Source organism: Frankliniella occidentalis, unplaced genomic scaffold (assembly GCF_000697945.3).
Source record: "Frankliniella occidentalis isolate FOCC.00 unplaced genomic scaffold, Focc_3.1 Scaffold169, whole genome shotgun sequence".
Taxonomy (NCBI): domain Eukaryota; kingdom Metazoa; phylum Arthropoda; class Insecta; order Thysanoptera; family Thripidae; genus Frankliniella; species Frankliniella occidentalis.
In genome coordinates this window covers 340830-350785 of record NW_026267295.1, presented here as the reverse complement: position 1 = coordinate 350785, position 9956 = coordinate 340830, and the positions used below count along the sequence as shown (strand labels likewise).

Here is a 9956-nt window from a genome sequence, read left to right as displayed (position 1 = left end):
CAACAGTCAACTTCGATAAATAAATGATTTCTCTCGTTTAACGAAAGAAGAGGCACTCTGAGATACTTCCTGACATTCTCGGGTGTCAGAATAGTTGCCTACCCTGTCGCTCGCAGGAGTTTGGCCCCCTTTAATCACCTATCTATTTGAATCGCCTTTTGGTTTGGAACGAATCCTTTCCTTTGCGCATTTTTTCCAGTGTTCAGTTTTAAAGGGTCGGCGCTGGGAATAAAATTACTGGCTGGGAGGAAGGTTGCCCATCGATGCTCGGTTCGAATTCCAATTTTAACCGGGATCTCCAACTTTGTACACCAATCCCCGTTGATGAAGCCGATCGAACCCTGCCAGAGGCCCCTTTTTTCTCGTGCCCTTTGCATTCTATTTCCCGCACTAACCCTGTTTGAAATTTTGGTTCTGCGTAGCGGGGCTTTAAGGACGAGCTGCACTCAGGAAGAGAGGTAGGCAATTAGGCAACAAGGCGGTCGCGCTTCCTGCCGCTTTATTTCTAAAATTTTTGCGCACTTTTTTCTGCGCGCCATCATTATTTTCTCTTAGCCCACGAGACTTGCGCAGTTTTCGTGTTATTTTATGTGTAGTTGCGCTGCAAAGTTTATTTCTCTATCTCTATTTTTCACTCTCTCTTACTCTTTGGAAGGCCTCTGTCTCTTTCTAGGTTTCTGGCTTTGCGTCTCCCCCGCGCCCCTTTCTGTCTGTTAGTACCTTCACCTAGAGTGCACACACACACGTGCACCCCGAGTGCAGTGGAGATCCGGTCCCGTTCCGTGCACAGAACGCACGCTGTGTTGTGGCACAATGAAGGGCTTAGGGTTTTGTTGAAGAGTCTCAGCGTGGCTGAGGGCGTGCCTGCCGCCGCCCTCTCGCTCTCATCAGCAGCACGCCGGATCCCTGCCGCGCTGCGCGCCGGGCCCCCACACCCTGGCAGGGCCCTGCCAATCACTGGGGATGGATAAGATGGGTTTAGTGCTCTCTGTCAGGAACACCACGGCTCGGGCCGGCAGGGCGGGGTGGGGCGGGCGGGCTCGGACCGGGTGGGGCGGGGCCGATGTGCCACCCTCTATGACGGATGGGGCTGTTTGTACGCCTATGCGACCCGCTGACCCGGTTGGCACGCCACGGGCTCGACGCTCGACGCCCTCCTCTAACGCATGGGGTCTTCGCTGTTGACAGCACCGGAGGCTGAGCTACAGTCGGCACGCCGTCAACGACCGGGACCTGGCCACCCAGGAGGTCAACTACCGCATGCACATGAACCACATCCGCCGCCTGGTCGGCGACGAGCGCAAGCACCACCACAAGCGCTCCAAGCGCCTGGGCAAGGTGAGCAGCAAGCGCTATGTGTTCAAGGTGAGACGAGCAATTTATTTTTTAATTTTTTTATGAACTCTGTCTCCTATTATCTGTAATATTTGGTTAAGTGCTATTGGTGCCTGCTTCTTTCATAAGCACAAGGCGCCCCAAATATTTTCTACTGTTTGTTTGTTCGTTTGTTTGTTTGTTTGTTTGTTTGTTTGTTTGTTTTTTACACGGTAAAAAGAAGTCTCATTTTTGAGGAAAAAGGAAAAATTTTGAGGAACTCCCGTGTTTGAGGAAGAGTCCTCCGTTTTCGCCTCCGATTTTGAGGAATCTTCTCAAAAAATGAGGGAAAACCCCACATTTTTTGAGGAGACTTCCTCGAAATCTGAGGAGTTTTTGTCAAACCAGGGGAGTTCCTCAAAGTTTTCCCTTTTCCTAAAAAATATGAGACTTTGTTTTTACCGTGTTGTTTGTTTGTTTTTGAACTCGAGAGCAGATTAAAAAGAACCTTAAATTCTTCGGGTAGCTTAGTACAGGGGTCGGGAACTCAAGCTATACGCCAAGCCACGCCTGCATAGGCCGCACGCTCTACGAGATCTTCGGCATTAGAGTGAGAGAGACAGAGCTAGTAAGTTGTATCGGTGTCGTTCGCCTGTCTGCCTGTCTGGCTTTGTCCTTCTAATGGCACTCAATGAGTGAGACAAAGACAGAAACACACGCGGACCAACTTCGGCTTCAGCCGAAAGCAAGTGGTGTGCGAGTTTGCGGCCCCTGGCTGAGTACTATCAAGAGGCAAGGCCACAACTGACGTTCGCGGCACTGTTGCACAAATGGCTATATTCAAAATTGGGTTGAATACGGCATTTCAGAGTACGGACGGTAGAAGTAGAAAAATAACAAAATAGTACTGCCTGTTGCTCTTTCGCCGCAATCCGCATGCCAAGAAACACCTGGTTCCACGTTTAAAAATCCAGTATACAATACAGCAGTGTTGCTCAGTTTCGCCTAGTCGCTCCGCCCACAAGAGATCGTCTAGAGAGTACCTCCGTTTTTCTCAGATCCTCACGGGAGTTTAGCGCCTGCGAGACCCGGAGTAGGCCACCCCGTAGAACCCGTATGCATTGCAGGCAAGATATTGCCTACCCATCAGGCGCTATATGAGAACTTGCACAGGTTTCACTTGGCAATTTCGTCGCTGCGAATGACGGGCGTCAGTAGGATTCATGAGGCACCATACCCTCTTGAGTGGCCCAACCCGCAATACTGATGTGTATTAAACTTGACCCGCTGCACAGTGAAGTGTGAACGCCCTTTCTTCCGGATAACCTTTCTTAATCTTAAACTTGAGGTTTCCTTGCCTGTTCTGCCGATGTGGGTAGAAATGCGAAATGCTCAAGCGAAATGACACTTTTAACAACACATTTTTCTTGTTTGCAGGACGGAAAGCAAAATCACGTCAGTTTTCCAGGAATCCAGCAAAACGGGTCTGCCAAGCAATTCTCTCACGGTAAGCATCACTGACAACTCATGTCGGAGTGCCGGCGATTAGTTTTACACAACATATCGTTTGTCTCGTGCAGATTACATCGATGAGGTGATCCTGGAGGCTGAGGACGGCGAGGGCATCCCCACCACCAAGGAGGAGTGGGAGGGAGGCATCACGTTCACCGTCCACCCCTCCCGTGAGTGTGAGCCACGAGTGGCATTGCATGCCCATCGAATGGGTGGAGACATTTGTGAAAACCTACAGAAGCATGCCTCAACTCCTCTATCTCTCTCTCTCCTGCGCATTTGCATACATTTCCTTACATATTCCTGCTTATCTTATCTCTCCTAGTTCTGAAACACATCTTCTTTGGGATCCAGCCCGTGACGGCAGTGAAAGCATGGTGTTTCTTTTAAGCTTCCACATGATTGCTAAAACCGAAATAATCTCTTGAGACTGCGGAGACGAGCCAGTCGCCAGATTTTTTGACATGTCCTGCCTCCATTATGAGAAATAATTTATTATTGTGGATTTCTTTCCTCGACAGCAACCGTTTCAGGGAGTGGAGTCCCATTATGGGGTATGTTTACTTCTGGTTTCTTAGATACTGTTTACAGACGTGAGGTAGCCGCGACAAAATTTCATTTGCACTCGCATTTTACGATGCCTCTATCATGTGCACTGCACAATAATAAAACCGGCAGGACTTCGCTCGTTTCATTTCATAACTTTATTCCGTAAAATAATTGGGGAATAAATCGTGGCCGGTATCCCTATAGGTTTTCCATGCATTCATTAATTGTACGTGGCCTGATCTCTGTACTTTTACATCTCGCACGACTGGTCGACTTTTCTGTTTTCATTCGGCAGATCTTGAACAGAACATATTGTTTTCTGCTAGATGCGGGAGAAATACTGTATTTTTTTTTAGACCAGAGCCCTTTTCATTACCTCTGCGTTTGTTCAAGCTCATCTGTTACGCTAGTTCAAAATTTATGTTTTCGCTATTTGTCAACCCCACTCAGTAGGTTGTAAAACTACTTTTTCCAAATCCTTTTCGGAACAAAAAATGCCTTTTTCACCGTCTTAACATTGAATTTCTTGCACCCTCTGGCCCGCCATAGTCTTGCTTCCCCACTCACGAGCATCGACTTCTTTGTGGACGCTTACTTGTGCATTGTGTCCTACTTGCAAAAGTCGCGTCCCAATTTCTTCCGAAACTCGAAATGGTTGCTGAGTAACGCATGGAATTTTTAGAACTGGCACGGTTCATTGGTGTTTAGATGTGTGTTTAATTAACTTGTGTCTTTTAGAACCGTTAGTGCCGAGCTCATTGCATCTGTGTCACCATTCGTCATTAGACAATAAGTTTAGTTCCCCCGAGGGCTTTAATTTATGACAAAGCAAGTTCGGTCGCATGCTTTCACAACGATGTAGCACAGACGAGGTGACGACGCAAGGCGTGCTGTGCCATGACTAATTCAGAAAAAAACAAATTGGGACGCGCACTTTTGCTTGTAACTTTTTTCTTTTGAATTGAACCCTTTTCCTAACCTAACCTGTCTATCTCTCTGATGCGGCTAAGCTTCGGGCTCTGCGGCCGGATCTGGTTCTGGCTCGCCCTCGCCCGAGTGCGCGTTGCTTACCCAGGTAGCCTCCTTGCCAGGGTTGGACCCTCGCAGGGCCCGCCTCGTCAGGCAGTACTCGAAACCCGTAGACTATGACGACGCGCCCACCGTGGCCGAGGTGTCATTGCCTTGGAGGAGGGAGCGGGAGGGTAGGTCTACCTCTAGGTCCACCCATCAAGTAAATCGCCAAGGGGCTGGCCGGCCGGCCCACCCGCTCAGCCGGCGCGGTGCGAGAGGTCAGCTGGCACACTAGCATGTCGTAGTTCGGCTACTCGCTGCTCGGCTCTTGGGAATGCTTACAACTACAGTCGTAGTAGTGTCCAATCTATGAGACCGGGCGCCCTAGATCTTGGTCGCGAGGCAGGACGATATACAACGTCTTGGTGGGTTTAGTGAGACCTTTTGCATCGCACTGGAAGTGACAAACGATATCCAAGTTCTGCAACGCGGCGGGCGGCCTGCTCCTTGGTGGATGATAGCACTGCGCATGCGCTGGCATGCGCCAGGCATGCGCCGGGCATGCGCCGTAGCACGATGCGAAAGATCTCTCTCCGGCTTAGCGGAGCGCTGTATCATATTGTACCCATATACATTTTTTATTTACACGTAAAATAGTAATAACTAACCTTAGCTAAGCAGCATAAACTTTCGCGCTAACCTTTTCCATTTAAATGGGGTCTACACTGCCCAGGGAAACTCAATACACTGACCTCCAAAAAAGGTCAGATAGCTCTGTATGATTTAAATACTTAGTAAATGGTTGTGTTTTGACCCTGTTTCTTTCATTTCAAAGATAAAATCTTTTACATTATTTCTTGTCCAGAAATATCTGGAATTGACTGCTTCCTGTGGGGCTGTGGTTAGTTGAGAGCTTTTTGCTAGTTTAACCCTGCGAACGACATGCGGTGTGGCAGAACTGACTGCACTATCGCATTTAGATATGACTAAATTCAGGGACTCTTGTCAGTAGAGGCTGTAACTACAACTTACTCCAATAAGAAAAACATTGAGAACAAAAACAAAACTAGTATTTTATTCGTTCAAAATTTGTTTAAAATAATGTTGAAGATTATGCTGGTATTTAGACACTTAGGAATAATTTTATTTCAAACATCAACTTACGGCATTGAATGCTGTCTTCGATCCGGCCGTCGAAGTGATCGATCACATGGTAACTCAAGTTACCCCAATTGGGGCTCAAATGCCAGCACAGTGACAAAATGCTTTAGTTTAACGTTTCAACCAAAGAATTTCCTTGAAGGCAGTTTTTAATTGAATTTTCTAGCAGCCTCTTCCCTACCCTGTTAGTGATACCCCCGATGCTTTGCTGATTGGCTAGTGTAGTGCGCATTTAGGTGAGGGCTATTTGAACGGTTTTCAAGTGGTTCTCCGCTCCCCAGGAGGAACGCCACAATCATAACAGAAATGCTAAGAGGTGTATTGGCTTAGATTTTTCGCAATATTCGTTTGCCTGCACTTTTATAAAAATAGGACTTGGTAACTCTGCCTACAATTCTGCACGGATATCCTGATGAAAATGGCAGCTTTGGGTGTCAGATGCTCTTATGAATTGAATAATCAAACAATTATCATTCACAGCCTTCTTATGTCTTTTAAACCTGTTTAATTGCCCCTGGTGCCCTCGTGAAAATTGGCCTTCTCAGTAATTTGCCCAATGTTTTAGGAGTAAATCAGATTTGACCTAGCGAAACCTTAAACACTGTGGCTCGCCGCATCAGAGACGCCTGTTTTTGTTCTGAAGCGATAGACTTACTGACATGTGAGATCCTAATTACAATCTGGCCTCTTGGTCGTCTACGAATACCAAAAAGATTTACGGTAGGCAATTTAAAATGTTTTCTGCAATTGTTGCGTTTGTTGTCAACAATCAGGCTCACATGGTTGTCTTCGCTCCTAACCAACTGCGAGATGTCCTTAAGTCACGTGATGCCAATAAATATCTCGGTGTCACGTGTAATTTACGGGCATGCTCAGTATGTTTTCTTTGTAGCTGTCCTAGTCTCCTCGACTCGGGCGGCGGTGCCTTCTCTCTGTCCTCTTCTGTCTTCGTCTTACTCTGTCTTGCTTTCACACAGTAGTACCATTCACTTCCTCTTTGTAGTGCTTTTTTCTATTTTATTTATCACCAAAAAACCTAGGTTGGTCGCTGTTAGTCATCTTTGTAGCAGTCTACAAACCACGACCTGAAATGCTTTGTACAAAATACTTGCATGCATTTAAACCTGCCACTTATTTGGCCGTCTGCACGCGCTACAACTTGGAAATAAGTTATTGGAAACGTTGTCAATGTTAGACGTGTAAAATTTTAAAATATTATGTAAATTACATGTAAATGTATCATTCATAAGAAAAATTGCTTTAAATTTGTGTCCATTATGCCTAATCAGTAAGGTCGGATCGTTAGCACGCGCCACAAACGCCCTTAAACCCCAACATTTTTTATTTTTCAGAGGATCCTCTTTCATCTGGAAATGAACCTATCAAAAAGATTTCTCAGTGCTCCCAGTTATCGAGAGATGACGGTAAGCACATCGGACAATTCTGGTTGTGTACAGTTTTTTTTTCTTCGGCAAATACAGAAATTTGTCATTTTCAAATCCTGTGATGGCAGTGAGCGACGCGGGCCGGGTGTCCACGCCCACCGCGACGGAGAGCGTACTGCCTTGGAAGCGTGACGACGACTCTGGTGAGCTGAGTGGCCCAGTCAAGCAGCGAGAGTTCCCACCCTGGTGCACCAACAAGGAGTACCTAGCCTACAATTCACCGTCTGCAACCTTCCTAGGTTAGTTGTGTGCATGTCCATCGAAAATTGAATTATTAAATCAAGTGTCAGTAATTTAAAAAAATATGTATGGAAAGGAAACTAGACAGTTTTTAGAATAGAACAGTGTGCTACTCTGCTTGTCTTCCAAGATTAATTATACTGTTGCCTATATTTTCTTTTATCCTCGTCAAATTTATGTTTCTATGTTTTTGTCTTTTTGTCTTTTCATTTTTGAAGTAAAATGTTAGAGCAAGCCGATTATATGATATGTGAAGTATCCCTATTTCTATTCGACCTTTTGGCATTAGTTTAGGAAAATAGTTGAGGAAGAGGTGAGGAGGGGGGGTGCTAGAGCATGTTCTTGTTGGTTTCCCCTGTGTTTGTTCTGTCTCGTCTTCTAGTTCAGCACGCACTAGAGCATGGCATGCTGGCACGATGCTTTGACGCTCGATTTCTTGCAGGCGGCATTGAGCAGCCCAAGACGGCGTCTGTCATAGGACTGTTCCGACGCGATGGCTCGGCCGGCTCGAGGACGTCGTCCGAGACGTCGCTGCAACGCCAAGGGTCGGAGTCCCCGCCGTCCGGCCCCATGTCCATCCTCCTCATCGAGGAGGGCGTCTCCGGCGATCCCCTCGGAGTGGCGACGTCGGTTGGCCGGCGACCCCTGGCCGGCAGGAGAGGCAGCCTTCTGGAGCTCAGCACCCCCGTCGTGGATCCCATCCCGGAGGAAGACGCTCATTCGGGTAAAAAATGGTCCATTTTTTTACCGTTCGTACTCTAGAGGGGGGGGGGGAGTAAAAAAAGGTGGGATATATAGCACGTATTGACGAAAAAAAGGGGGGGCGGCACGCGTCCGAGATACCCATCTTCTGGAACGTACATAGGCAATTTGAGTTACAAAACACACCCTTGTTTACAGGCAACCTGTGCCCCACCCCCACCCCACTACTCCCGGTCGGGCGAGTGCCGAATCTTACTACACCCCAGGCCCAGGCCTCTAAAAAATCAATGAATACTTCACGCAGAAAAAAAAATCCGTGTCAGCTTATTTTATGGACAATTTGCCCCCCCCCCCCCCTTTCCCCATTTTCGTGCACGTAGAATTTGAATGGCCCCTAGACGAAAGTGCCAATTGCACGTTCTCATAATGAATCGTGTTTGCCTTTCGGCAGGTTCGACGCAGGCCACGACGCCATCCACCCCCGGTCCGACGCCGTCGCCTGCAACGACGGTGGCGGCTGGTTCACCGAATGAGACCACACCCGCATTGGGTCGGCGGCGACCTGGGTCGAGCATGAGTCAGGGTGGTGGTGGCGGCGGCAGCAGCAGTAGTCTCAGTCGCCTCAGGCAGCAGACGCTGTCTTCCGGGTCGTCGGCGTCCTCGTTTGGCGAGGAGCTTCCCGTGCACGTCCAGTTAGCCGAGATGGAAGAGGATCTGGACACCGAGGACGACATGGACGAGCGGACGCGGCTCAGCACGGACAGAACTTAATCTCAGCAAGTTTCGTCCTTTATTTTTTAAAGAAACTAGACTTTTCGTAATTTTTCAAAGCCGTTTAATTTATTGGTGTGGGTGGACCCTTCACTCTGTGACGCTCAAATCAGTCGGCTCCTGCCACATACTAAAGCCGTGCCTTGTCTAGGCCCGTAGGGTTCTTTATCCTCAACGACACCGCAAGGACGGAGCGTCGGTCTGACTCGGGTCATTCCAAGCAAACTTGAAATGAATAAGACATATGTACGCCTTGCTTCGAATGCTTTCTTGCCTACTCTGTCAAATAGCAAAAAATTGAGATCTCTATGAAATGTCTCCGATTTATACACATATGTAGTAGACTTGCGACTCTGTATGTCTGTATGGTTTCACGCCGAACAGATTTTGCGCTTCTAGTACATTTTTTCAAGTATACTGAACTGGAAGCGCTCGCCCTTCGACGCTAGGACATTTCTCTATTGTAAGAGGTTCAGAGTAACGGTAAAAGACTTGTGGAGCTGTGGGCGTTGCCATATGCCAGCCGTTAACTGCAGGTATAGCGCAGCGTCGGATTGCTGTGATGAGTGTATTTGCACGGTGGAGAAGCGAATAGTTAGACAATTTGTAATATACTGGCGCCGTATATGATGATTTTAAACAAGTTTCATGTGTGATTTTTGTGAGTATCCTTTTGCGTACGCGATGTGCTGAGGATGAGCAGTGAAACAGGGTTTTACAGAAGCGCGTCAGCTAGCATGCAGAGACTGATATGTGTGAATGTGTGCGTGGTGGGCGGCCCGGCGGCGGCACGAGTCCAGCCCCCCGCGTAGCTTCGTTAATAAGAATTATTGTACATACTTTTCTAGTAAAACGGATGTGCCTATATCGGGCGGCGTCCGTCGCCGCCTCTTTAGACGATTATATTTTGTAGTATTGTTTCATTGATTCGCAGCCCTCCTAGTGCGAACGAATGTTACCTGGCTGTGATACCTGTGGGGGATTCAGGCGTAACGCTCTGCGAGGGAAGTAAGTTAATTAGACTGTGGATGTGCCTTGCTTCGTCGGGAAGCATGCTGTGATGGACGCCCTCAGCCCTCGTCCTTCCCCGTGGGGAGACTGTAGATAGCCAAGGGCGCCAACATTTCAACGGAATATATTTTTCAATCGCTTATAAACCCGGGTGGAAGAATTAGTAGTTCGAACTATATGCGACTTCAGTAGTTAAACTTCGTTGGAATCTGAAGTTTGGACGCATTTTATTTCTAAACA

General features: G+C 47.6%; 1 protein-coding gene across 1 annotated transcript in view; it reads left to right on the top strand.

Annotated features, from left to right (window-relative positions):
• LOC113211445 (sodium/hydrogen exchanger 3) overlaps nucleotides 1-9610 on the top strand; it is a gene marked incomplete in the record, with an annotated part of 46207 nt that extends 36597 nt beyond the window's left edge. Inside the window, 10 exon segments of the mRNA XM_052271674.1 lie at nucleotides 423-458; nucleotides 1189-1365; nucleotides 2752-2821; nucleotides 2895-2996; nucleotides 3348-3380; nucleotides 4386-4577; nucleotides 6900-6971; nucleotides 7061-7231; nucleotides 7675-7956; nucleotides 8386-9610. Coding sequence (XP_052127634.1) covers nucleotides 423-458; nucleotides 1189-1365; nucleotides 2752-2821; nucleotides 2895-2996; nucleotides 3348-3380; nucleotides 4386-4577; nucleotides 6900-6971; nucleotides 7061-7231; nucleotides 7675-7956; nucleotides 8386-8705 — 1455 coding nt within the window.
• Nucleotides 9611-9956: the final 346 nt, after the last annotated feature.